Genomic DNA, 27481 nt, shown 5'->3' on the forward strand with positions numbered 1-27481 from the left:
CCCTTGGCCCAGTGCGTCGGGATTGCAGAAAGGCACCTAACACGGTCCGGCTGGTTTCTCTGTCGGTGCGATGGAGAAACGGGCCTGGATAACAGCTCATCACTGCTGGACAGTCTTACTCAAAGGATGCGAATTAAGCAGTTTATCATAAAGGACCGTCCCAATGGCCACCACAGGCTTGTCCTAGCGCTGCTTCCCACATGGTTTTCTAAAAACATCGAGTCACGATTTAAAGAGTACAAAGGTGCCACCCTGCCACCTGCCACCACCCAGTGGATGGCAAGTTCTGTGGAAGACTTTCTCCAGATGGCCTCTCCTCTCTCTCCTCCCACCCCTCATCCCTCCTGGTCTGATGCTGTGATGTCTCATCGTCTGTCTGTCCACGGGCACAGGCTTCCTCAGGCAGAAAGACCACGCGCAACATCAGGCCCAGTGGGCCCTGTAACCACCCAGCGCTCTGTCTGAATGTGCACCTGAGCCCCTGCAGGAGATCCACATCCTCTCCTGAAGACCCGTGCACAGGGGAGGGGGCACAGTCCAGGAGTCCTGCATCGGCGTGACCAGCTCAGCGGCCGACGCGTCGCCAGCCTGTCTGCCCCACTGTGGCAGCAGAGTCCTGACACTGCCTGCGCCCTGTTACCTCCTGGGTGATGGGTCGCACCTGAGATGACCACGTGATAAAGTTCTTCGTGAACTGAAAAATGCTAAACGAATGTCAAGCACTACTGCTATTCATGTTTTACCTCAGTCGCTTTGAGCAAATCACGCTAACCCTTGGGTATTAGTAAAGTTTCTGACTGTACGGGTTGTTCCCTGAATGTCTCAGAAGCATTTTCTGAATTTGCTTACATCAGCCAAGCATTCCTTCAGAACTGGAAACACGCTTTTAAGTTTAGCTCTGTCATGATTAAAGTTTTTGTAAATTTTAAATTATATTAAAATGAACACATTGCCTATTTTTTTTTAAATTTGGAAATAGAAGAAAAATAAAAGGCCCAAATCTCAACACTAAGGACAATCACATTAACATTTTACTCATTATCCTCTAGTTCTTTCTCTAGATGATGATTATTATTTTTAGCACGTAAGTAGTTTAAACTGGATTTTTGGAAGCTGCTGGTAAACCGTAAAGTACTGGAGAGAATTTTTCCCAGAGGAACTGCTGTGTGTTGTGGGCTTATTCCCATCATAAGGAAAAGCATTCATAGTAAGATAATTTGCTGTTATGATTTATCCAGCTGTTGTTGAGAAAAGAGGCGATGACCCCTCAGAATTCTTACAAGTTCCTTAGGGATTTCCTTTGCTTTGACTCGCTCGAAATTACTTATTCTTCTAGTGATTTTAAAGAAAGGTACAAAGCTGAGATGTCTCCTGAGCCCTCGTATATCTGAGAACGCCATTCTGCATCTCAGCCTTTACCTCTGAAAACTTTTTTTCACTGTCCTTTGGCTTTCACAGCGATGAACAGTTGAATTCTGGGAGCGCCGTGCGCTTTGTTCCTTTCTGTGTAAGCCTGTTGTTTCTAGCTGGATGCTTTCAACAGTTAGTCCCCAGTGTTCTGACAAATGTCATCAGTAGGTCCTCCAGCAAAGCGGGGGGCCCCCTCATCAAACACGTGTGGGAAATAGGTGTTGTGAGTGCAGGACTGCTGATGTGCACATGGTGACACACAGAGCTCACTTGTATTTTACAAATGTATTTAACACTGGGACCCTTTGGAGTTCGTGGAACACTAACAACTCCTGGGAAATGCCCAGTTTGGGATCAGTTGGCTTATAATTTTAATTGTATTTATATTTAAGTTCTCAAAACGAAAGGCAGAGTCTGTCTGGGTGTGTGTGGGGTCTCCTTTTACTGTTTTCTTTGTTCGTTTTGATCTAGAATGCAGGATTCTCTTCTCTCTCTTTGCTTGCATTTATTTACTTTGCTTTAAAAAATTGTGGTAAATCATACATAACAAAAACTTGACTGTTTTAACCATTTTTAATTGTATATAGTTCAGTGGTATTAAGCACATTCTCATTGTTAGGCAGCATCAAGGATTCCCTTTTAAATTACACATCCATTTTTTTTCATCTCAAAAAAGTTTCCTTAAATTCCTTGACTAGCATGTCTTGACCAGAGCTCCTACTATGTGCTGGTCACTGTTCTGAGCACTGGGAACACAGGAGGACGCGAGACTTTGGGTTTTGTTGCTGTTTCTGTTCCAGCTGTCCTGCCTTTGTCCCCGGGATTCTGCACTGCTTCCTGGCTGCCGGTTTTCACCGTGTCCCTGAATTTAACCTGCACTCTGAGTGAGATGCTTCTCATTTCTCCTTGGCAGTTTTGGTCTTTTCTGCTTTGATCATGTTTTAAATCACTGCACTATGTTTCAGTTTCTCTGCATTTGTTTTTTTCTTATTCTGCCTGTCTTCTTTTTTAGATTCGCCTATTTTAAATTTCCGCTTGTTCTTTCTTTATGGCTTTCGGCTTCATAAATACCGTGTTTTCTCAAGTCTCACTAAGAATGGCAGAGATGTTTTCTACAGTGTGCCTTAGTTCCTTTTAAGAATAGTGTTCAAAGTTGGGATCTTCCCGCATCTTCCCTTCCTTTTTCTGAAGCTCTGCACAGATTTCCTTTTCTGCTCACTCACCCTCAGCTGAAAAGGGAGGATAAAGGCCCAGGGGCTGGTGGCTCGGTACACCTGGAGCTGTTAAAGCACCTTTTCAGACTTACCTGTAACGGACGGCAGGTTGGTGTCAGTTTCTCCGGGTCCGTTTCCCAGATGAGAGTTAGCGTCGCCTCCCTCAGCTCACAGACCACGTGGGTGGGGACAGAAGCAGCCGCTCCTGCCCTGGGCACTGGCACCCGGCTGTCCCTGCGGCATCACCCCACACCTCCCACGGGGGAGCGACTGCTGCAGGCCTGCCCTCCTTCCCGCCCAAGGATTCTCTGCACTGTGGTTTCCACGTGTTCACAGACTGAGAGAGCCAAACGGGGAGGAGCTGGGAGAGGAGAACAGGCCTCGTGTGGCTAACGCGGAAGCCCCACGGGAGGTTCGCGGGGCCGCGGCTCCCGGGCTGGTGCACACAGCGTGTTACCTGTGTGGGCAGGAGGTGGGGAGAGAACGGAGGGTCGCCCCTCCCCTCACCTCAGCATCCAGGTGGACCCGGCATGCGTGTGTCACTGACGTTTCTTTATCCCGTCTCGTCTGTTTCTAGCTTGTAGAAATTCCTCCAGATTCTGTGAGTAGGTTGGACATGTGTCCTAGTTTTGGGGATTTTTAATTCTGCCTTTTTGCATCAGCACTGGTCTTTTAGGGAGGAGAAGCAGGAAGAGGCCACTAGCAGGTGTCATTTTAAATGAAAGCCTGTAATTAAATTCTTGACTTTGAAGGTGTGAAAAGCCTATTAAACGGTGTCTTTCTTTTCTGTTATTAACACATGGTGATACGGTATGCAATAATGTTTAGGATAAAGACAGGGTTTGAATCCCAGTTTCCGTATTTATCAGTCGCTGGACTTGACACATTTTACTAATTGTACCTGCACTTATTTTTGTATATTCATCGTCAAGTCAGAAAAGTGTGAGTTCAGGTGCCCTCTGTTCTGAGTCCATCTGTATAGTATATTCCTAAACACACAGGAAAAGCCAACACAGTCGATTACAAACACTTTGGAAACCACACTTGGTTTCTCGGTCACTGTAACTGACTTTCCATTTTCAAAGCCACTTATAAGAAATCACGCAGAGGAGCTATATGTGTAATCTTTCTGAAGACGGCTTCAAACGGAAATAACTTTGCTTTTTATTATGTCTCTAACCAAGTAAAGGTATCGGACAGGGAAAAGCTAGCTCACCAGGAGCGGGGCTGGGCTGAGGGTGTCTGGCCCCTGACGCTAACACCTCTGTGTTCTGGTTTGCACTCGCTCACTGAATGGATTTCCTTATGTTCAAAAATCTGCCAAACAAACAGGCTAAAAGCCAGCATAATTTTAAAAAGTTAGTTATTCCAAGTTCCACTGGTTTGAGGTTTTTCATAAGTTATTACAGAATTGACTGCTGAAATCAGAAACAAACGTTCAAAGTTGTAGCATTTACAACAAAATTGATATCTCCGTGACTGATTTAAAGGATTCACGGTGTTCCCATCATTTAGAATCCATGAGGAAAGTTTCCAAGTCCACATCCAGGTCGGAAACAAGGGCATTTACGAAGTCATCGATAGAAGGACACTTCTGAAGCATACCTGCGGACGAAGAAAAGAGGAGCCGCTCATTCTCCGCAGACAATACACGGGGACGAAGACACACATCAAATCTGCAGGGTCAGGGGACATTCGGCCTTGTGAACCGCGAGCTTGACTGTGAGGACGTTTCAAAAAGTCCTGGGCAGTGCATGGGCCCCGAAGCTTTTCTTGTTTTAATGCCTTTTTTACTATCTAATCAAACTCTTAGCTTAGAGATTTAGAGCCAAATATGTTTCCCGGGGGTTTTTATTTTGCACATATTACTATACACTTGGAGTGATGTCAGAAGACTTAAGTTTTCAGCTATCTTTGGGCTGGTTCAGAATTTAATATGTTTAATTACCTGCCAAGTGTTATTATCAAGTCCTGTGCACTTTAAAATCATTCAACTGTTAATTATCTTGCAGAAGTCTTATATCAGACACAAGTTATTGGCTTTCCTCCAGACCTGCCTGTCTTGGAGAACTCCTAATGTCTGGTTCTCAGATTTCCTCATCTGACATACAAGGTTTCAATAAAGCTAGAATAAGAAGCTGTACTAGAAAGCAGTGAGGCACCCTGTCTAGCATATAGTAGCAATTCAGTAAAAAGCTGAACTGATCTCCACTCTTCACTCAGGAAGCCAAAGACAACATTCAAGCAATGACCCCTGTGGCCCCGGCCTGTGCTCCTGGCAGGTAATGCTAACTCAAGGTTGAACAGGGCTCTCTCAGTGCAATTCAGTTAACATGCCTTGAGTGTTCGCTGTGTGAAGGACCAGGCCAAGTCAGTATGAGGGCAGGAAGGACACAATCACAGAAGTACACCGTGTGGACCTGGACAGCCATGTGGGGAAAGTTAACCTTGACCCCTGTCACGTACCGTACATAACCATTAATGTGAGATGGGCACAGACCTAATTGTGAAAGCTAAAATTATTAAGTGTCTAGAAGAAAACACAGAATATCTTTGTGACTCTGAGGTAGGCAAAGGTCTCTTAGGACACAGACGGTAATAACCATAAAAGAAAAAAAGATACATTAGAGTTCATCAAAATTTATAACTTCCCGCCTTGCAAAGAAACTGTTAAAAAAAATGAACAGGTAAATGACAGAATGGGAGAAAATACTGACACAACACATATCTCACACAGGACTGGTATCCAGAAAATATAAAGAACTCCAACTTATCATAAAAATACTTGTAAAAATAAAAAATGGACGAAAGATTTGAGCAGACCTTTCACAAAAAAAGATACCTGAATAAACACGGAACTAACAGGCCCTGAGAAGACACACGACATCACTGTCATCCAGGAAAGGAAAAGCCACAAAGAGACACCATGATGTCCCCCCGGGACGGCTGAAGACAGCAAACGCAGTCAAGGCCTTGGGCGCCATGGCTCGTCGCCCAGCAGGGGCAGAGGGTGAGATGCGAGAGCCCTTCAGAAAAAGGTCCAGCGGTTTCTGTAAAGCTCAGCACACACCTGCCCCGGGACCCACCTGTTTCCTCCTAGGTATTAGCCGAGAGAAATGCAGGCACGTTCCCAGCAGCCTAAAGTGGAACGACCCAAGCTCCCATTACCAGGCTGCAGGTGGACGTTCGTGGTGTCTTCACACAGTGGAACGGCACCAGCAACGAGAAGGAAAGAACTACTGACCCAGACAACACCTCGGGCAGGCCTCAGACACAGTGCATGCACACAAGGGCCCACACAAAACACACGCCGCCTGTTTCGTTTATATTCACTTCCAAGAAGGTCCGGACTAAGCCGTGGCGAAAAAACTGGAGCGGTGGTTGCCTTCGGGAGTGGGGATGGTGACCGACCCAGAAGGTCCTGGTGTGATGGGAAAGTTCTCTATCTGGACCGTGATTGGTGACACCCAGGTATATAGCTCGTCAAAGTTCAGTAACTGGAACGTTAAGGATCTGTGCCTTTCACCACGTGTAAACGTTACGTAACCAACACTAACTCTAGTTATACGCACACAGAAGCGTCTGGGGTAAAACGCACTTACGTCTGCACCTTGTTTTGAAAATACATGTATGTGATGGGTGGACGGAGGAATGGACAGATGGACACGTGACAAAGCAGAGCAAAATGTTCCGTGTAGACTCTAAAGGGCAAGTATGTGAGTGTTTACAGTTCACGTGACTTTGCTGAATGCCTGAAAACTTGCCACATAAAGCGTTCGGGGAAGAGTCAGCTTCGGGTGTTAACAGCACATAGACGGCAGCCAGCGGGAGAACAGAGGGAGAAGCATGTCGTGCGTGGCAGAGATTCCGAAGGCTCCGTAGGGCAGATGGGGGCCTGCAGAAACGTGAGATGGGGAAGGCTCAGGCTCAAGCTAGGGCCTTTGCGGTGGAGAGGGCGGCCTAGGCAAGGCACCCGGTGGGCAGCGCACAGAGCGCCTGGGGTCTGGAGGGAGAACAGAGCGCCGGGGAACCAACCGCTCATGACGTTTGGGTGCCCTCCGCGGTGGAACGCAGAGCTTGGGGCAGGCCCAGGCCTGGACCCACGGACACGGTCACTCCCCCTGGGGAGCACGTTAGAGGTGGAGCTGACCCGTGCAGTCAAGCTTGGCCCTCGCGTCCCTGTGAAGTGTCACGTTCCCTCCACAAGCTGCCCACGTTCACAGGGCCCTGCTCTGTCCTCCGTGGCCGCACCTCAGGGGCACATGCCCCCCGCGAGGCCCACCTCCAGCCACTTCTGCGTCTCAGAGAACGGCAGTCATGGCAGCAGTGCGGGAAGAATGTAACACGCTCAGGGCAGTTTTAAATAAAATCCCATCAGAGGTGAATGGTTCAGTAACTGTGTGTGTGATGTGACTGGTAAAGAGAATCCACACGGAGAGGGATGGGGGAGTTACCGGGGCAGGGATTCTCCTGGAATATGGCTGCGGTGTCCTCGCTTTAATTAGATCAAAGTGTTTGGCAAGTGTCAACCTGAACTAACTTCGGCACAAAGAATTAAGAGAAACACAATGTTTTCAGGCAGTTCCACGAATAAGAAAAATTGAAATTGGCTTTTATGTATGTGGATGGTAAAAAAGATTCCAAGAACTCTGAGGTTTTTAGAAAAGCTGACGAACACGTCCCCTCTGTCTTCAAGTCTTAGTCTTAAAAGGGTGGTGATGAGACATGCAATTTCGCAGGAGCCCCGGGAACCCGGCTGGAGGTGCCGAGTCCACGAGCGGGTGAGTTTACACACGCTTCTCTGTGGACATCACCTGAGTCAGGGGCCAGGGAGCCGAAACAGTAAAACAAAACCGAGGGCAGCCTCACGCCTGAAAGGAGAAGCGTGGACGGCGATGTAGGAAAGGCAGGTGCGCCGGGCCTGCCGCCGAGTCCTCGCGGAAGGAAGGACAGCGGGCTTCCGCCTGCCCGCCCCCCTCGGAGCCACAGCGGTTGCGGAGGATGACTTTGTTTTCCTCCTCGTTTTACCAGAGAGGCAAATACGCTGATAAAAACTGGAACAAACCCGAACCTTTTGGTCCTGACTGCTCTGCTCAAACCACGTGTTCCGGGACCTCGAAGGACGGGGCAGCTGCCCTAAAAGGCCTGACGGCCCTGAGTTACGGTCTCGAGGGTCGCAGGCTGCGTCACGAGGCAGGAGGGGCTTCTGCTCGGAGGCCCCGGCACTGGGGCAGCTGGGGGGCAGGCCTCGCTGCCCAGCTCCGCGCCCGCTGCACCCCTCCGGGACCTGCTCCCAGGGCAGAGGGACGAGCAGCTGCGGACCATGGGGCGGCTGAACGCGGCACCCGGCAACCCCGAGGAGCTGGTCCGCGCCCTTCGCTGGCCCCGGAAGCCACGCGCTCTCAGCTGTGTTTCGGCTTCTCCCTTTGACTCCGTGGCGACCTCTGTACTGTTCCCCCAAACTCCTTTTCTGCTTGGTCAAAGTTGGTTCTGTTCCTTTCAAGTAGATTGCCAGCTGATGAAAAGATTGGTTCACATGTTATGAAGAGGGACTGAGTGAGGCCCGGGGGACACTGACATTTCTCTCTGATTAAGGACCAACTTTCTAGACTCACGGTTTAGACTAGAAGCAGGTGGTTTTTGTTTCTTCTTTTTTCATTTAAATGACCATGTCTTCTTTCCCACAGATAAAGTAAACAGGTGACACACAAACAGGCTTTCCTATCAGATTCCCTCTGTCCAAGCCCACTGGTGGGGAAAGGAGAGCGGCCCTGGCCTGAGCAGGGAGAGAGACGGCTCCGCCCGCAGGCCTGGCTGCTGCAGTGGGAGGTGGGCAGGGTGAGGGGGCGGGAACACTGCCCCAGCAGCTCCAGGGTCCTCCTTCCTGGTGGGATCGGGGAAGGGAACACCCTTCCGACTGTGGGCCTCAAGGTGCAGTGGAGGTGCATGGGTTGGGCACCCGTCAGGCCAGGCCCTCAATGCCTGAGGTGGCCGGGACGCGTAACCCGCGCCCCCCCAGTTCTTTTAGAATCGGAGATGAAAGCAACCATACTCTTATATTTCAGACGCAGCGCCAGTACTTGGCTTACATGAAGGTGTGTCTGCCGGGTTTCTGTTTAAGGTCTACAGGTGTCATTTATCTAGGGGACAACAAGCCAGCTCTGCAAAGCAGAGGAGCTGCCCTGCAGGAGCAGGCGCTGGGCAGTTAGGGTTTAGGCTGAGCGGAACGTTCCCTGGTTCCGCACAGCATCTTATAATTCAAAATTTCAGTCCATTCTCGTCCCTGACTATCCCGATGTCTTCCTCTGAAGGGTTACCAAGGAGGAAAAGAGTGGAAAGATGACTCTTCCTTAGGCACTGGCGCGGGGGCCTGAGCTACCCCGTCAGCCACCTGGTTAGGGACTTCAGACCAGTCACGTAACTTCTGGGGCTCCGTCTTCTACTAGAAGCAGTCTGAGCAGAGGCAGACTGGTAGAGTGAAATATAATGTCATCTACTTTGCTGGACTGTTATAAGGATTAAATAAAGTACATTTAACCATGGAAAAGGCTCCGTAACTGGTAACTGCTAACAGTAACCATCAGGTCGGAAGTTCAAGGGCTGAAGGATGAGGTTGCTTGTTTTTCTGCACAAGTTGAATTTCAAAAGCCTGGTCTCTGATTAAGTATTCAGGACATTATCATCAAACACAATCACAAGCTAATTACCCAGCTGATGAATCATTGCTTGCTTTGCTTTTCTCTGGCTTTTGCCATCTGCATTTTATGAGATAACTGTATCTACGGAAAGATGGAAACAGAAGAAGGAACTAGAGTCAATCCATTTCTACCTGTTAGCAGCTGTGATAAAAGGTTTATCAAGAAGAGCTCACTGGGATGATGGAAAAGTCCTGTCGCTGGACAGCGGTGATGATCGCACAGGGCCGTGAATGGCAACAATGGTACATTTTATGTTATATACGCTTAACCACAACTTAAAAAGAAGTGACCGGAACTACTGAGCCTGTGGTTCGCCTACATATTCAGCTGCCGTGGCTCCGTCCCGTTACCAAACGTCGGGTTATCCGCACGGACTGGGCAACGAGTGAGGAGTCTGCATGTCTCCACCACCACCCTCGGTTCTAAAGCCCATGGTGATAGTTCCCAGCTGCTTTTTATGCTGAAATAATTATATGTGTCAAACTTGGCTCAGACTGATGGAGAATTCCAGTACAAAGGCTGGCCTGGCAGTTTGAAGAGGCTGAAGCGAACTTTATGAGATCAGCACTCATTCCAGAGCTGTCTCTCCCGGGCCTCGGGCAGCTGGCTCATCTTTCTCTCCTTTGAAGGCTGCAGCTGCCCACACCTTTTCCTAAAGGTGGTTCCCGCTATCTGCGATCAGTTCTCGGGGGAACGAGGATGTCAGCCAGAAAGTGAAATTCCTTTCCTCCTTCAAACTCAAGAACTCTCTTGCCCCCTCGGCTGGGCTAATACCTGTCACACTGGAGACGTGGCTCTGCCTCTGGGGTCCCTGCCTGCAGGGCTTCCTGCTGGGTGGGAGCTAACCCAGCAAGGGGAGCCCACGGGCGTGCTCTGTTTACTAATCAGTTTATTCTAATTTCATCGTCAGATTCACCATTCCATTTCTGGGTTACAAAACATCTTGCCTTTTGAAGCTCCGTGCCTTCCTTAAACAAACACACCCACACGTTAAACATGTCCACACCCTCTGAAAAAACCAGCGCGTTTACAAAAGGAGGCCTCAGCCTTGGGAAGCCAGGTGCCCGCTGCCACTGCTTTCTTCCAGAAAGCGCTCAGCCACTGCAGAGGCCACGCTGGGTAAACAGCCAGGCAAGCGAAGGCGGAGGGGTTCTGTTCACTTGGCTGTTATTCAGGGTCGCCGTCCACCCTGTTACTTTAACTGTGTGGTAGGTCCCATAGCGCCACTGAATTCTAGGTCTGCTTCCCTGACGTGCTCTCCTCACGTATTCCTGTTACCGTGTGCAAGAAAAGAAGGTTTCTGCCAGTGAGTGTGTTGTGAAGTACCACAGCTGGCCCTGCGTTCATGCATTCTCACTCAGCAAATCTTATCTTGCCATAAAACCACTACTGTGTGGAAGGCAGCTGACACCTTGTCAGGTCTAGTTAGCCTGTGCGGCCTTTCAGATCTGTCTCTGTGATGTCCTGCCCGGGGAACACAACAGCATCTTCTCTGAGCATCAGCGTACCAGGCAACTCAGTCACCGAAAATTATGGAAGAGCAGAGGGGAGATACAGTGCAACATGCACGCGACTACTTCCAAAGCAAAAGCTTCCTGGCCTAGCCTGAAAGAGAAGCGTACGAGCCCAGCAGTCCACACAGGACGGGCCTGAGTCTGCATCCTGGTCCTGCTGCTCACCACGGTGTGACCCCAGGCAGGAAGACGTTACCTAAGCGTGCAGCACCCAGCACGGGGGCACAGTGCTGCTCATTATTGCTACGTTGCCAGCACTGCTCTCTCTCCTGTCCGTTCAACTGGAGAATACCAAAGTAGTAGAAGTTAGTCTTACTGGTAATGTCCAACATTAAAGTATCTTAGGAAAATCAGTACACAAGGCTACTGCAACATGTTAATAAAATTCCCACCCTGAAGTGAAAAAAAAACGTGCAGGAAGAAGACAAAAATGAATGTGGGGCTGAAATTCCAATTACTTTGAGGGTGTGATTTAAGATTTTAAGAATTTTTTAAAGCTCTGTTTTGTTTAAACTGCTTGAAGGGAAAATGTAAGTGGAGTTTAGCTATTGTCCTGACCCTACAGCTTAAACTAAACATACTCAGTGCTATAAGAAGAGGGATTAAGAAACTAAACGTGTCTTACTTGATGTACCCTGACATGTGATGGGGTCAAAAAAGAACTTGATCATGGTAGTCAAATGCTTTGAGATGTGCAAATTCTGAGATTAAGGAGGGATTATTCCATCTTACAAACTTTAATGTAAAGATGAACTGTTAAGCAAAGAAGAAAATTAGGTTTAGGTATAATCATGCCTTAATCTAGTTTCGTTATTAGCGATGTTACGTAAGAGTCACACGGGAGGAGTTTCTTTTGGAGATGGCTGAAGAGTCTCGAACACGGGAGATACCTTGCAAACGATCTTTCAGGAGATGGTCCAGTTAAACCAGGAGAAACCTTCCCGTCTCCGTGCTCTCTGGCAACATTCCCGGAGGTGCTTAATTAGCAAACGTCAGTTTCAATTCTTCCACTGAAATCTGCTCGAAGTCTCTACTAGTACGAGTTTACCCTTTATCAGTGGACTCTGGAGTGTAGATTCCTCAGTGGGTCCCCAGCGTCAGCCCCGCCACGATGCTTGTGGCCCCTAATTCCTGAGCCCTGGGAGCTCTGAGCCCCATCCTGTCAGCTGGGAGTGTAGGGTGAGAGCTTTGAGGAGGCGACACCTGCTTTTCTAACAGCACACTTGTACCCACGCGTCAGGAACATCATCTGTAACGACCATCTTTAAAGAGCACGTTATGATGTTTCCCCTGAGCAGTCAGAAGACTCCAAAGAATACTATCAACGTTCCTGTTAGAACGCTGTCTACGCAACATGATCCGGAAACAGAATAGTTGGTGTTTCTTGGAGTGAGTCCCCTACAGGGTATCTACCCGTAAGAGAAAGGCTGAGACCTCAGTGCAGTCAGGCTCCAGGGGCACTGTCCCAGATGCAACACAAAGGGAGACGGCCCATCCCATGCACGCAGCAGGCAGAGAGCAATCCGCTGCTGTTCAGAGAAGACGGCCAGGGAGTGCCAGTCTGCGGTCTAGGGTCATGCTTTGGACAGAAGCTGCCAGCATAGGGGGCTCTGTCCCTTCTGACGACAGTGGCTTGGTGCTCAGAGCCCGCGAGGGCACTGTGTCACCCGAAGCTCGCAGGGCAGCCGAGAGGGCTTCTGGACCCATCATGCTTCCATGGGCCGCAGAGCTGGGGGGAGATGCATCTTGGGTTAAAGGTGTCTCTGAAGTTGGGTTGTACTAGAACCTGTCTTTGAATTACCCTTGAGATCCCAGAAGAGGGCTGCGACCCACCATCTCTTCTGAGATGATCTGGGTCTGCCGGCTGGTGGCAGTGACGGGCTGGTGGGGCTTTGCAGGATTCCCAAGGCTTTGGGGGCAGGAAGGGTCCGGGTGGAATAGGTTCTGATGACACCAGTGAGCCTAGGAGCACGGCCCACCCAAAGTGAACAGTGGCTGAAAGCCTGTCCAGGGGGACGGGTGCTGGGAAAGGGCTCTGCACCACCGAGGGGGCCCATCGGCTTCTCCCGGCCTTACTTCTGTTCCCGGGAAGGGAGTCGCACGCCCCCCAGAGCAGCGCGGGTGCATTAAGGGGCCACTGTCCCCACTCCTCTCCGGAGAGTCACTCTCCTTGTGGCGTGCTGTCATCTGTTATAAACCTGTTAAAAAGCAGACTATCTGGGAGCGGGAGGGCAGGAGCAGAGGCTGGACCATGACGGCCAGTGAGCGTGCAGTGGACATACTCGCTCTCCCAGGGCCAGAACCACGCGGGGTGTGCAATGCAAAGTGCGGTCGACACGTTACAGGTTAAAATTCTGTTTAAAACGTACTTTCCCAGAGGCTTTTTATCATCTTTGCTAGCAGAAATTATGTTGGTTGAATTTATTCACTGGAGCATTTGACAGTAAGATAGAGGGGGAAATCCAAGGGTAGTAGAGGCTTCTGGGCTAAGTTTAGAGCAGGAAAGGCCTGTCGCTTCCTGGTAGAGGCCGACTCCTCCTACCCAGGTGAAGAGACCAATGCGCATGTGCTTCCCACCGCCCTACACCCCAGATTATACACAGCGCCCATCGGTTTCTAGCACGCGGGACGCGGTTATCTTTCTGATGTGTCAACAAGACACCGTAACCCACAGGAGGTGCTCATTCCTGGGATCCCAAAGTCCATTTTTTCAGAAAAGTGAAAAACGGCGCTCTTTCCAGCAGGGCATTTCCCACGTTTTTGTTTTCTCCTGGTTTATCGTATCTTTGAAATACTGGCCTTGTCTTTCAGCCTCAGCTCTTCGCATCTGTAACTCTACTAATCTGTTCTCTCCAAGCTCCACCTTTGCTATTTATATGCAAAGAATGTGATGAGCTCTAGGAAGGGGGCAGCCTGCCTCCAGAACAGACTGGACACATGTCGGGGAGTGGACGCGGCTGCTAGCGTGAGGGGCGTGTCCAGAGCCCCCCGAGGCAGGCGGCCTGTCCTGCCCACTTGGGTCTGCACCCACCGCACGGCCCCTTCCCCCGGTGCTCACGGCCGCCTCGTCCACCGGTGCAGAGGACGCGAGTGCAAGGTAGCTGACGGGTCGGAGGGCTGAACCCCTGCAGTCCTGAAGCCCCCAAGCCGTGTACCCAGGCTCAGCCTACACGACCCAGAGGGGATGCTCTTCGTCATTCCTACAGGACGCTGCACCCCTCAAGTAAATGCAGGATCCGTATCGTTCTTATTTCTGTGTCCCTGAAATGCCTGGTTAGCAGCAAGTATTTGCTAAATATTCGCTAAGTTAAATGAATTAACTTCATCAACAACTAACATAAAGCTTTCTTCATTCAATCAGATTACTTACTGGTCACTAACACAGGACACTGCAGTAATACTTTTGAACGAAAGCCAGCGCCCTGGAGAGAGGTTTCAGTCTCAGGCCCGGAGGTGGTGTGTCTGAGAGAACTCGGCCCCGGAGGTCCCCACGGGCTCCGGGCGGAGCGGGACGGGGTGCGAGGGCTGCGGCCTGAGTCCGCTGCAGCAAAGCCCCGAGAGTGGACTCACCTCCGGTCACAGAGTGCAGCGCCCAGTGCCGGAAAAGAGGTGGCAGAATGCACCTCCGACCTCCCCCAGGGGGAAAGTATTCTCCACTTCAATGCCCGTTCCTTAAGTAACTTCAGTAATCTACCCAGACTGACTGGTCCTGCATCAGGTGAATTATAAAACACCAGGGCAGGCCTGTCTTATTGCGCCCTGTGGGACACCAGGTGTGTGTCGCGTAAGAAACACACGCTGCTTCTGGAGGCAAAGCTGTGCAGGGGGCAGAGCACCTCACAGAGCAAGTGGATGGCCTGGAGGGCAGCTCCCCCCCCCCCCCCCACCCAGGGACTGAGGCCGGGGAAGCAGGAGTCCTGCTGTGGGCGAGCAGGGCACAAAGGCAAAGCTGGCGTCCCGACTTCTGAGCAGACGTGGCGACTGAAGTCAGGGCAGAGGGCGACACTGAGCTGCTGGGTGACAGACGTCTTTCCTAGACCTGCTTCTCTTTTGCGTTATAAAAGTTGTATCACAAAAGATATTTGGGCCGACAAAATATTCAGAAAAAATCTCATAATGTGAATAAAAACCTGTCCCTTTTCTAATAATCATCACAATGTTTTTGAAGTAGAGTTGACTTACGATTTTCTTGTAGTTTCAAGTGTATAGCGCAGTGATTCAGGATTTTTATGAATTACAGTCAGTTATTACAAAGTGACGGCTCTAATTCCCTGTGCTGTACAGTGTATCTTGGTTGCTAATCTTCCTTATACATAGTAGTCTCCGTATCTCCTAATCCTCTACCCCATCTGGCCGCTCCCTCCCCCCGACTGGTAACCACTAGTTTGTTTTCTAGATCTGTGAGTCTGTTTCTGTTTTGCTGTATATGTTCGTTTTACTTTTTAGATTCCACATATAAGTGATATCATACAGTATTTGTCTTGCTCTGTCTTATTTCACTAAGTATAATATTCTCTAGGTCCATCCACGTTGCTGCAAAGGGCAGAGTTTCATTGTTTTTATGGATGAATAATAATCCACTGCGTGTGCGTGTGTGTGCGTGTGTGTGTGTATCACATCTTTTTATCCATTCATCTGTGGATGAACACTTGGGTTGCTTCCATGTCTTGGCTATTGTAAACAGTGCTGCTATGAACACTGGGGTGCATGTATCTTTTCAAATTAGTGTTTTCGTTTTGTTCTACATATATACCCAGGAGTGGAACTGCTAGATCATACCGTAGCTCTATTTCTAGTTTTCTGAGGAACCTTCATACAGCTTTCCCTAGTGACTGTACCAATTTACATTTCCACCAACAGTGCATGAGAGTTCCCTTTTCCCCACACTCTCTCCAATATTTATTTATAGACGTTTTGATGACGGCCATTCTGACCAGTGTGACGACACTTCACTGTCGTTTTTATTTGCATTTCCTTAATAATTAGCGATGTTGAACATCTTTTCATGTGCCTGTTGGCCACAGGTCACAGATGACCTGTATTCAGGCCATCTGCCCATTTTTTGATTGGGATTGTTTTTTTGATACTGAGTTGTATGAGCTGTTTATATATTTTTTATATTAACCCCTTGTTGGTCATACCATTTGCAAATATTTTCTCCTATTCTGTAGGTTGTCTTTTTGTTTCATTGATGGTTTCCTTTGCTGTTAAGCTTTGAAGAGACTGTCTTTTCTCCATTGTTTATTCTTGCCTCCTTTGTTGTAGATTAATTGACCACAGGTGCGTGGGTTTATTTCTGGGCTCACTGTTCCACTGATCTGTGTGTCTGTTTTTGTGCCATTACCACACTGTTTTTATTACTGTAGCTTTATAGTACAGTCTGAAGTCTGGGAGGTTATGCCTCCAGCTTTGTTCTTTTTTCTCAGGATTGCTTTGACAATTCTGGGTCTTCTGTGGTCCTACACAAATTTTAGGATTATTTATTCTAGTTATGTGAAAAATGTCATCAGTATTTTGACAGGGATTGCATTAAACCTGTAGATTGCTTTGAGAGGTATGACCATTTTAACAATATTAATTCTTCCTATCCAAAGCACTGGATATCTTTCCATTTCTTTGTATCATCTTCAGTTTCCTTCATCAGTGTTTTATAGTTTTCAGTGGCTAGATCTTTCACCTTCTTGGTTAATTTATTCCTAGGTATTTTATGCTTTTTGATGTGATTTTAAATAGGATTTTTTTGTTTTGCTTTCCCTTTCTGATAATTATTAGTGTACAGAAAAAGCAACAGACTTCTGTATGTTAATCTTGTATCCTGCAACTTTACAGAATTTATTTATTCTAATAGTTTTTTGGTGGAGACTTCAGGGTTTTCTATATAAAATATCGTCATCTGCAAATAGTGACAGTTTGACTTCTTCCCTTCCAATTTGGATGCCTTTTCTTTCTTTTTCTTGTCTGACTGCTGTGGCTAGGACCTCTAATACTATATTAAATTGATGGCAAGAGTGGGCATCTCTGCCTTGTTCCTGAATTTAGAGGAAAGGCTTGTTCGTCTTTTCACTGCTGAGTATGATGGTAGCTGTGGTCTGTCATAAATGTTCTTGATTATGTTGAGATATATTTCCTCTATACCAACTTTGGTAAGAGTTGTAATCATGAATAGATGCTGAATTTTGTCAAATACTTTTGCTGTGTCTTTTGAGACGATCATTTGATTTTTATTAACGTGTTGTACCACACTGATTGACTTGCGAGTACTGAACCATCCTTGCGGACCTGGAATAAATCTCCCTTGATTATGGTGTATGATCCTTTTTACATATTTTGGATTTGGCTTTCTAATATTTTGTTGAGAATTTTTGCATCTATATTCATCAAAGATATTGGCCTGTAATTTTCTTTTTTTGTATCGTCTTTGGTTTTGGTATCAGGGTAATGGTAGTCTTGTAGAATGACCTTGGGAGTGTTCCATTCTCTTCAATTCTGGGGAATAGTTTGAGGAAGATAAGTATTAGCTTTTATTTGTATGTTTGGTAGAATTCCCCTGTGAAGCCGTCCAGTCCTCACTTTTGTTTGCTGGGAGTTTTTTAAAACTACAAATTCAGTTTCACTACTAGTGATCAGTCTGTTCAAAGTGTTTCTTCCTGATTCAGTCTTGGCATGCTGTATGTTTCTAGAAATTTGTCCATTTTTTCTAAGTTGTCCTATTTATTGTCATAGTATTCTTTTATGATTTTTTATCTCTGTGGTATTGGTTGTTATTTTTCCTCTTTCATTTACTTTGTTTCTTTGGGTCCTCTCTCTTTTCTTCTTGGTGAGCCTTGCTAGAGGTTTGTCAATTTTATCTTTTCAAAAAAAACCCCAGCTCTTGGTTTTACTGATCTTTCCTATTTTTTATCTCTATTTATTTTCTCTGATCTTTATTATTTCCTTCCTTCTCCTGATGTTGGGCTTTGTTGGTTCTTCTTTTTCTAATTCTGTTAGGTGGTAGGTTAGACTGTTATATGAGATTTTTCTTGTGTTTCAAGGAAGGCCTGTATTGCTGTGAACTTCCCTCTGCTTGCACTGATTTTGGAGAGTTGTAGTTCCACTTTCACTTGTCTCGAGGTATTTTCTGATTTCCTCTTTGCTTTGTTCACTGACCCACTGGTTTTTATAGAGTCCACGTGTTTGTTCTTTTCCCATTTTTCCTCCTGTAACTGATTTCTAGTTTCATACTGTTGTGGTTGGGAGAAAACGCCTGATATAATTTGTCGTCTTCAATTTTTTGAGAATTGTTTTGTGGCTTAGCGTGTGATCTATACTAGAGATCATTCCATGTGCACGTGAGAAGAATGTGTATTCTGCTGTTTATGGATGGAATGTCCTGTAGATATCTATTAAGTCAAACTAGTCTGTTGTGTCATTTAAGACCACTGTTGCCTTACTGGTTTTCTGTCTGGATTATCTGTCCGTTGATGTAAGTGGGGTGTTAAAGTCCCCTAAGATTATTGTATTATTGTCAGTTTCTCCCTTTATGTCTGTTAGTATTTGCTTCATATATTTAGGTGCTCCTGTCCTGGGTGCCTATATGTTAATGAGTGTAATATCCTCTTCTTATATTGAGTTCCTTTATCATTGTATAATGATATACAATCTTCTTTGTCTTTTGTATAGCCTTTGTTTTAAAGTCTGTTTTATCTGATCAGTATTGCTATGCCCACTGTCTTGTCATTTCTGTTTGCATGAAATATCTTTTTTCATCCCCTCACTTTCAGCGTGTGTGTCTTTAGCTCTGAAGTAAGTCTCTTGTAGGCAGCATATAGAAGGGTCTTGTTTTTTTTTAATCCAATCAGCCACCCTATGTCTTTTGATCAGAGCATTTAGTCCATTGACATTTAAAGTAATTACCGATAGGTATGTACTTACTGCCATTTTTTTCCTTGTTTTCCAGTTGCTTTTTTTAGTTCTTCTCTGTTCATTTCTTTTTGTTTTTTCCCTTGTGGTTTGACGATTTTCTTTAGTAGTGTACTTGTTTTCCTTTCTTTTTAGTTTTTGTGTATCTATTGTAGGTTTTTGATTTGTGATTACCATGGGGTTTATCTATACACTGATCTATAATTTTACCTACTTGTTTGAAACTGATAGTCATTTAACTTCATATTCTAGAAGATCCACATTTTTTACTCCCCCCCCATTTTGGGATTCTGATGTCATACTTTATATTTCATGTTTATCACTTAACTGCTTATTATCGTTACAGTTGCTTTTACATTTTTCTTGTCTTTTTATCTTCGTACTGGCTTATTTAAGTGGTTGATCTCAGTCCTTACGGAGTTTTCCCTTTTCTGTAGATTCTTACTTCTTTTCCACTTAGAGAAGATTCTTTAATATTTCTTTTGGGGTAGATTTAGCATTGATGAACTCTTAGTTTTTGTTTGTCTGAGAAGTTCTCTCTCCTTAGATTCTAAATGAAAATCTTGCTGGGTAGAGTATCCTAGGTCGCAGGCTTTTCCCTTTCAGCACTTTGAATATATCATGTCAGTCTCTTCTGGCCTGCAGAGCTTCTGCAGAGAAATCAGCTGGTAGCCTTATGCAAATTCCCTTGTATATGATTATTTTTTTCTTGCTGCTGCCTTTAGGCTTCTCTCTTTAACTTTTGCCATTTTAATTATAATGTCTTGGTGTGGGTCTGTTTGGGTTTATCTTGTTTGGGACCCTCTGTGCTTCTGTATCTGGATATCCATTTCCTTCTTCAGATTTGGGAAGTTTTCAGCCATAATTTCTTCAAATACATTTTCAATACCCTTTTCTCTCTTCTGGGACCCCCTATAAATGTGAATGGTGGTATGCTTAATGTTATCCACAGATCCCTTAACCTTTTTTAATTTTTTTACATTTGTTTGCTATATCTTCCAGATCCCTTAAGTGTTCTTCTGTATTGCTTAGTCTGCTATTCATTCTGTCTAGTGTTCTCTAATTCACTTAACAATTTTATTACCAATGCTTTCAATTCTTTATCTGATAAATTATTTCTGTTTTATTACTTTTTTCAGGGGTTTTCTCTTATTATTTCAATTGAGAGCAATTCCTCTGCCTCTATGAATTTAGGTGCAACAGTTTCCTATTGTGGTCTTGAAGGGACCATGTTCTTATGAGGGGCTGGCCCTATACAGACTGTGAGTGTCTGATGCCTTTGGTGGGAAAGTTGATCTGATGTGGACACAAGCCATGTCTTCCTCAGGGTGTGCTGGAAGCTATCACCTTGGTAGGGGTGGGGCTGGAGCTGGGTGTGAAGCAAGACTTCCCTTCTGCTCAGTGGCCATCACTGCCCTACTGGGGGTGGGATCTGATCCCAAGGTGCTGGAGCAGGAGCCCCAAGGGTCAGGCCTGGGCTGGCTCTGCTCCCTGTACATGTGTGCTTTCCCTGCTCCCTACACTGGGACCCTTGCTGCAGAGGCAGGGATGCTGAAGCAAGGGGGCCTGTGCAGGCTGTCGGCACATGCTGGCTGCAGCCAGAGGCCTGGGCTGTCTCTGACGCACGGCCTGTGCGGTGCCCGCCGTGTTCCCTGGCTCTGTGGAGAAAGCCTCAGGCGAGAGTCCCCTTTGTCCCTCACAGCTGCCCCTGTCCGTTGTAGGGCCGCACTGCAGGGCGGATGGGGCCTCCGTGCACACGGGGCTGTGAGCTGTGGTGGAGCAGCTGCTGTCAGAGTTCTGGGCTGGGGGGACTGCTTGAGTGGGTGCCAACACTGGCTGCCACCACCCTGTCCAGGCTCTGTCCCAGTGGCCTCTGGGTCCCACACGAGTCTGCTGCCACCACCCTGTCCAGGCCTGTGCTGCCCAGTGACATGGGGTATGTGGGGCTGGAGCGTGCACTGAGGCAGCCGGCGGAAACCTGGCCAGCGCCAGAGAAGCCTTCAACCCGCCCTTTCCTCTGTGCCTCGGGGCTTGTGCTGGATGCCAGGACAGAGGTGCCCAGTCTGCAGCTCTCACTGCCCAGAGCAGGTCTCTTGTGCCATCTCTTTTCCTCTGAGTCCCCTTCCAGGGGCACAGGTCCAGACCCGATCACTTTTCTTCCTTTCCTACCCCATTACAGCCTTGCTTGTACAGGAGTCCTTCTGCCAGTTTCCAGTTAGTTTTCCGTGAGACTCATGCCACACGTGGATGTATGTTTGATGTGGTCCTCGGGGGAGGTGAGCTCCATGCCCTCCTCTATTCCACCATCTTGTTCGATCCCCCATAATCACGTCGTTAATGGCTGCCCTTCCAGGTGAACTCTAACTTAAGTGTGCATTAACGCAGCAGGTACCCACGATGGTGTGCACAGCACACCCTGCTGCAGGCGCCAGGGCACAGCGCGGGCCTAGCCGTCTCCTCCTCTCAGAGAGCCGAGGCTCGACTCTGGTGCCCCTTGTCTGTGACACCCTGGGAAGGAAGACCCCAGAGGTGAGGTGCCCTTCTCGTCACACTAGGGGTCGTGACCGCATGACTCGCCTTGCTGGTGCTGACCCTGAACACCTGGCCGAGGCAGAGTTCCATGTAAAGTCTCTCTCCCTTCCTTCCAGAGCACAGTATGAAAGGGGGAGGTCACCGCGCAGCCCACACTCGGGGGGCAGGGGGCACCTACAGAACCATCTGAACTCTCCTGCACGGGAGGTCTGCCCTGCTGATTCATTCCATCGTTCCTGTCAGGCGGGCTCATGGATACACACTTATACTTGGTACTATTTCCCAATGCTGCCTTAGTTACTTTTTTGCTCAAATTGTTAACGTTCTGGCCATTGAGGTTTCGTTTATAGTGGGCGCCTGTCCCTCGTGACACACATGCCCATCCTCGTGTGTATTCCTGAGCACCTCCTCCTTCCTGGCGCTGCAGGACGCTGCAGGCCAGCCCTGGAGTCAGCCCTTCCCCCAAGGAGCCCTGCTTCCTCTAGGGGAGAAGGTGTCAAACCAAGCTCCGGGCACTTCCTGCTCCTAGGACCAAGGAGAGAGGTTACCATCGCACACTGTTTGTATTAATCTCCTTGGGGGACGAGGGCGACCATTTGGAATACACACCACAGATTTCTGGCTTGTTTCTCGAATAAGAGTGCGACGTACGACGTAGTAAGAAGAGGTGATATAGGATAGTTAGGGCAACGCCGAGTGTGTTCTGAAAGCCACGAAGCTCTGCGGAAGTGTGAGCTCTTGCGATTTTCATCAGCGTACGGTGAGGCCTGGGGCTTCTAGACTTTGGTTCCACAAGTCAGTCTGGCGACACAGAACAGACTGAAGGGAGCTTCGCCGAGAATTTATCTACTATTCCTTTTCATCTTATCTGATGTTTCGTCCTTTTTAAAACTCTGTCAAGTTCTAATGTTATATCTCTACTTTCATACTGCTTTGGGCCAAAAGTCATAAAACTAAGAGTTCCTTTTCTGGAAAGGAGAACAGAAATAAAGCTGTTTAATGTTTTAAAAGAACCACTTGGAACGCTAAGATCTTGGGCTTTAACCTCTCCTTTCCCCACAAAATCCTTTGTGCCAAGGCTGCAGGCGAGCGCACACAGGCTCCATTACCAGAGGCAGAAATGTGAGACTCGGTGGGCACCGTGCTTACGCGGCTGTGGCGAGAATCACCCCATGGGAACGACGGTGACTCAAGTTGACAGCTTTGCCACAGAAGTCTAAAGAGCTTATATGGAAACAGATCACGGAACATTTTACTGCTCCTCAGTGGCCGTCAGGCAGGCCTCACCAGTGTCAACGTGAAAACACACACAGACTTTGGGGATCACTGAGGCCTCAAGGCTCAGGCCACTGACATCTTCACATTCTAAGACCAACTCAGTCTCACGTCAGCCTTCAAAGATCGCCTGAGGAAGACGCAGGCATCGGGAGGAAGGTGGCAGGGAGGAGAACGAGCCTCGTTACCTATGGAAAGGGGGAGATCAGACCTGCTTTAGAGGGATTAAATGAGCAGCAAAGCAGGAAGCACCCGGCAAGTGCAGATTTTTCAATGTGTTGGTTTTTTCCTAGTTATTTAAAGATAAGTAACATCTGAACCTAAAAACTCAACAAGGGCCATTTACTCAAGAATTTCGGATAACGTAAAAGAAAGATAAAGCAGTTTACACTGGAAGATGTAACCTCCTGTGGGGACTTCACCTGTCCTTCTTTAACTGCTGAAATAATGCAGCTCCGACCCCCAACAGCTGTATAATCCCCCTCTTCTACCTGCTGTGGGAGAAACAATTCTCGTTCCAGGTGGCTACCAGGTATTACCTCCTTGTTACAAACTCACTGTTTGTTTATCTTTCTAGAGACATTCATTTTCTGAAATGGTCTGCAGAAACTGAACTCTGGGTCATGTTCACCACAGCACACCTAAAAACTTTTCTAGTATATGGCAAAATGAATGAAAATGTCCTATCATCCTGGTTTATTTTAAGCAAAAACTAAGTTCTCTTATTACTAAGAAATGGGATACTTAAACGAGAAAACACTGTATGGAATGTACACAGAGTTCAACTCACCCCAGAATCCTTGGCAGTTAGAAGAGTTGAATTCAGTCAGGTGTGTTGCCACCCTGTGTTTTAGTGGAGGATTAAAGTAACTGAATATTCTAACATCCTTATATGTGCTATGGATGTGTTTAAAACTAGATAAAGACACAATTTCAACCTGCAGATTAGAAAAGTGTTTGTTTTGAAGTCAAATCACGTTTTGCGTCCCTTAGGGAAATCGACTTGGTCGAGGAATTTGCTCAGTACCGGAGCTGGCAACTGCAAATCCAATTCTGTTTTACTGTGCGACGTGACCGCTCCCCTCCTCCCCGCGCCCCCAGGAAGGAAATGCTTTCTTAACCACTTTTGGTTTCTTCCATGGCGTTTAGAGTTTTGAGAGGAAAGAACTATGGGCCCTTGAAGAGAAGTCTGTGTCGCCGCACGTGGATCTTCCCCGAGGCTCCCGGGCGGCGCTCCCTTCAGACCTGAGGCGACTCTGAAACAGGCCAGCGAGCTCAAGGTTCACCTGTGAGGCGTTTATCGTTCAAAGATCAAAGCACGGCCGTGTTTGACTTGAGTAGGTCATACAGAGAGCCCCAGCACAACTCACGGTATCCTGACTAAGGAAGGGCTCGGCGTTCGCCTGCAATGTTGTGTCTCAAGTAAGGAGGTTGAGAAAGGCGGCACTTGGTCACAGAGGTACATAACTGAAAGGTACGGATTCTGTTTCTTTACCTTCTGCTACTTAACATAATTCTTTACATTTACCTAGTAAGTAAATAAAACAGATGAAGCACCTATCACGACGCTGAGTAATTTCACAGTCACTCCTCCTAGGGCCACCCCGATGCTATGAGCCATCATGCAGGACGCTCCTGCTTTGGGGGTGCAGGCTGGCCGTTCGCACACAGGAAGAGGGGACGCCACTGCTGATCTTGTCTTACAAACCAACCCTACGGAGTGACAACTGGCCTAACGCCCTCTTGCGCGTGGCCCCATTCATCCGCCGTGTAACGATCACGTGAATTAAGGAGGTCCGGTGGAACACTGAGGAAAAGGGTAACCCTTAGAAGCCGAGCAGTTCTATTGCTGGTGTTAGCTGTGGTCTGAATACATTCTCATTTCTAGTTTGAACCACAGGCTTGTTTTTCTCTCGTGGAAAAATATTTTTTCTTCACACAAAAATGTTTCATATGAAGAACAGAATTTCCAGAGAGATGATACAACCATCTTGGAAGCGGAGTAGGAAAATACACCAACCAAAAGACAAACACTGAAAAGGATTTAATATTTTTCTTTTGCTGGAGCCATATGTAAGCTAATATTTATGTGCAGACGGCGTTTAGACCCTGGTGTCAGGAAGGATAAACTAAGCACCGCTGCTGAGAGAGCTTTCCCACCAGAACATCCGCGTGAGAACCAGCCCTGGAGCCTCTTCTGCCCCCACTCACAGCGGGCTGTCCACGCAGCACCACAAACTACCAGCCCAAAGGGCGCCATGTAGACCATCACGAGCCAAGTAATTTCACTGTTACGGAGTCCACAGGGGCCCGCGGCCGGCAGTCCTACCCAGGGAGCTGCTCAGAGCTCCGGCCCTGTGGTCGGAAGTCCCAGGCTCCAATCCTGGTGGGGCTCCTCCGTCTCTGCTGCACCACAGGGCCGGGGCCTGAGCTGTTCCACCATCGGTAAGAAGGTACTGAACACCCCACCTGAGAGGGCTGCTGGAAGATTTCATTAATCAGGACACGAAACCCATTTAAAACAGTGACTGGACGTAGCAGAATTCAACAAGGGCCGGCAGGATCAGCCAGAAAAGGGGGGGGCGTCACAAGCCTCCTCGTCGAGAGGGTGACCCGAGGCGCAACCACAGATGGGAGACCGGGCATCACCCCCAAAGCACAGCAGGGCTGGGCCGCAGGAAGCTGCCGGCAGACCCGCTCTGCGCACCGGCGCGGCAGGGGGCAGACCGAGCCTGGACGAACACATCCTCCCAGAAAAGCTGACGGAATCGAGGTCCCCAGCGGGATTTTGCCACCTCCAGTGCCTGGCACGTGAGCAGCTCTCGGCCACTGGGCTGGATGAATGAGCAGCTACAGCCCTGCCCGAGGGGACAGCAGGTGCAACAGATGTGCGCAAGGGACGTCCCCTCAACCCATCACGAGCAGGACTGCTCCGCTGCCGCTAGGAAGACGTCATCCCCTAAATGCACTTTCATCAGGTAGTCAGAGGGACCGGCTGCACGGAAATGCCGGCATCCCGAGAGCACCCAAGATCACCCACGTTTCCTTGAAATACTTGTGAGAACATTCTAAGGAACATCATGACGGTCACTTCCATTCACAATTAAATTCTCAGTGGAGATACTTAAAAACACATAGGAAAACAAGCATCTGAGATGTCTAAGACTGAATTCGGTTCTAGTTTTTTGAGTAAAAAATCCACCCTGATGCCTTGGAATTTCTAACAGATGTATTGCTAGGCTTTCATAAGGGAATAAGAAATGAGTATTAAAATCTGAAAGCAAATTTTCTGAGGATTCACAATAACTTAACAGTTTCCTATTAGAGTGTTAGTAACATTTTGAGAGTTAAAGCCTGAAATTTTTTCTCAACCTAAATAAATCACACTAACTTATTTGGGACACCATGAAACAGATGCTCAGAACAAAGTGCACAGCTGAAGCATCATGTCTTTAAAAGAAAAAACAAATAGACAAAATTGGAAACATCTTTCATTACAGATGACACGAAACAAAACCCAAAGTGCTTATGTTAACACACAAACCTTAAAAAAAAAAAAAAAGCGCGTCTCAGTGGGCTTACCTTGCACCATGAGCAGGGGCTCCTTGCCCCCGCCGTGCGCCAGCATCTCCCGGCGGTAGCGCTCCCCCGCCGCCCTGGGGAGAAGAGGACTGTCACTGGAGCCTGCACGCACCCACCCACACCCGCCTGAGTCCCCCAAGTGAAGCCACACTGATGTCAGATTCAGAAAAGCTGCCATGCATTATCTTCTGGCTTCTAAAAATCTCATTCCGATTTTTAACGTACTCTACGAAGACAGACCAGTGGTGATATAGTTACTGTAAGAGCAAGCCTGCTCTTTCTAGAAAGGGTTGTTTAGTTTATGTGGTACAGAACAGGTAGAAAATCGTACCCCATTCTCCATCATCTATAGGATTATTCTAAAGTGAGATTCGAAATCATTTATGCTCTCCTCTCAAAAAAGAATTTGAAATGGCACCCAACAGAGAGAAAATAACACTGTGACCTAAGAGTAAAGTCAGAAAAGCTGTCAGGAGAGGGTTCATTACAGCAGGAAGCCCTGGCTAAGGATAACAGAGAACACTTGCGGTCCGTGCTGCTCTTCACCAGCTGGATTCAATAAGGAACAGTGTCCCTGACACTCGAAGGGGGGCAGACAGAAATCCTCTAAATTAATGGTTACTCTCTTTTTAAATAGAAAATGCAATTCCTTTAATGCAAAGAACTGCAGTTAAATAAAGTACGTTTTCACTCCACTATTTCTGGAGGATCTTTCCATGGGCAATTTTGCGAATATGGTCTCTAATCGGAAATGCTGCCAGCACTTCACTCTCAGCAGCAGGATGACATCGAACGCTTGTCTTGGCTCCGCCCTGAAGGGAGCACTGAGGCCCCGAGGCCCCGAGGCAGGGGGCGTGGACAGGGCAGCTGAGAGGCCCCGCCTGGCCTCGGCTTTGCTGCTTCCAACCGGGAGACTTCTCAGAACTGGGATCAAAAAGGATCTTTTGGTAGAGGTTAGAAATTTTCTAGTCCACTGAGTATTTTTACTAGCTTACTTTTTTACATGCCCGTAAAAGTATAGCAACTGCATGTCTAGGCGAGAATGCATACATAAACAGATATAAATACTGGGGAATACATGTATTTAAAAGCATGTGGTTTTCTAGTAAAGTGTGATTCCTTTAAACGAGATAGTATTTTGCCGATTTTACAGAAATCTTCAGTGAAGAATTATAATGCCCAGAATTGATTTATGGTACTCAATTTTGGCTTCAGAGCCTTTGAAGATAATAAAATTTTAAAAAGTAGACCAAATGTCTACAGTGTGCAGAGGGCTGAAGTCACAATAGCATGTGGGTACCAAGCTGTAAAACGTTTAAAAATTCTATTACATCAGACTCGAGTTCAAAAGATCCTG

At 47.5% G+C, this 27481-nt stretch overlaps 1 protein-coding gene across 1 annotated transcript in view; it reads right to left on the reverse strand.

Moving 5' to 3' along the window:
- Window positions 1–1087: 1087 nt before the first annotated feature.
- The window catches only part of MIPEP (mitochondrial intermediate peptidase), a 132650-nt gene continuing 106256 nt past the window's right edge, over window positions 1088–27481 (reverse strand). The window contains exons 18-19 of the mRNA XM_079903079.1: window positions 26125–26198; window positions 1088–4229 (exon numbers count right to left, since the gene is read on the reverse strand). Coding sequence (XP_079759205.1) covers window positions 4132–4229; window positions 26125–26198 — 172 coding nt within the window. The 3' untranslated portion in view covers window positions 1088–4131. The remainder of the gene's footprint in view (window positions 4230–26124; window positions 26199–27481) is intronic.

This window comes from Stenella coeruleoalba (assembly GCF_951394435.1).
Source record: "Stenella coeruleoalba genome assembly, chromosome: 18".
In the NCBI taxonomy this organism is placed as follows: Eukaryota; Metazoa; Chordata; class Mammalia; order Artiodactyla; family Delphinidae; genus Stenella; species Stenella coeruleoalba.